Source organism: Aspergillus affinis (genome assembly GCF_023601865.1).
Source record: "Aspergillus affinis strain CMG 70 chromosome Unknown NODE_389_length_593_cov_113_670543, whole genome shotgun sequence".
Lineage (NCBI taxonomy): Eukaryota > Fungi > Ascomycota > Eurotiomycetes > Eurotiales > Aspergillaceae > Aspergillus > Aspergillus affinis.
Genome location: NW_026516170.1, coordinates 1 through 593, shown reverse-complemented (window position 1 = coordinate 593; position 593 = coordinate 1). Strand labels below are relative to the sequence as shown.

General features: G+C 50.6%; 1 protein-coding gene across 1 annotated transcript; it reads right to left on the bottom strand.

Annotated features, from left to right (window-relative positions):
• Window positions 1-49: 49 nt before the first annotated feature.
• On the bottom strand, window positions 50-593 carry KD926_006793 (C2HC-type zinc finger protein; the record flags this gene model as incomplete). The annotated part of the gene is made up of 1 exon (XM_053095654.1): window positions 50-593. A coding segment is annotated over one exon (544 nt), but the record flags the coding sequence as incomplete, so codon positions are not given.

Sequence of the window (593 nt, the reverse complement as noted above, 5' to 3'; positions counted from 1 at the left end):
TTCATTTCACACAGAGATTGATACATCAAACCTAGGTAGGAGTCTTGACCTAGGTTTCCTCGTTTTTTGGCTCGGCAGGGGACTGCTCAGGAACCTCCTCCAAGGCCTTTAACTCTCGCTTAGGTGCCTGAGAGGAGTAGGAACCCTTCTGGGGGCAGTCGATAGCGAGATGGCCGAACTGCTTGCAGATAAAGCATTTACCTTCTCTCATTAACTGATCTTTCTCTTCGCCTTTGACATAATTAAGGCGCGAACTAGCTCCTTTATTCGGGGTCCAGGATGAGGACTTAAAGCTGCCTCTGGCCGTATTCTGGTTTCGGCGCTTCTTTAGGTCACCCCAGAGGTCGGCCACCTTGGCACATTCATAAGTAAAGTCTCCAAAGGTTCGATTGTCATCGTTAAAGGCGTAAGCTACCATTCGCTGCACTTCATCAGGAAGGGCGAAAAAGAAGCTCTCCTTCCAGGTATCACGATCGATCCGGCCTTCGACCGCAAGGTACTGGAACTCTGAGGCAAAGGTGTGGTAGTCTTTAAAGGCAGCCATCCTGATAGAGTTGAACTTCCGGCGAGCGTTGCGGGCCTTGTTCGGGTCC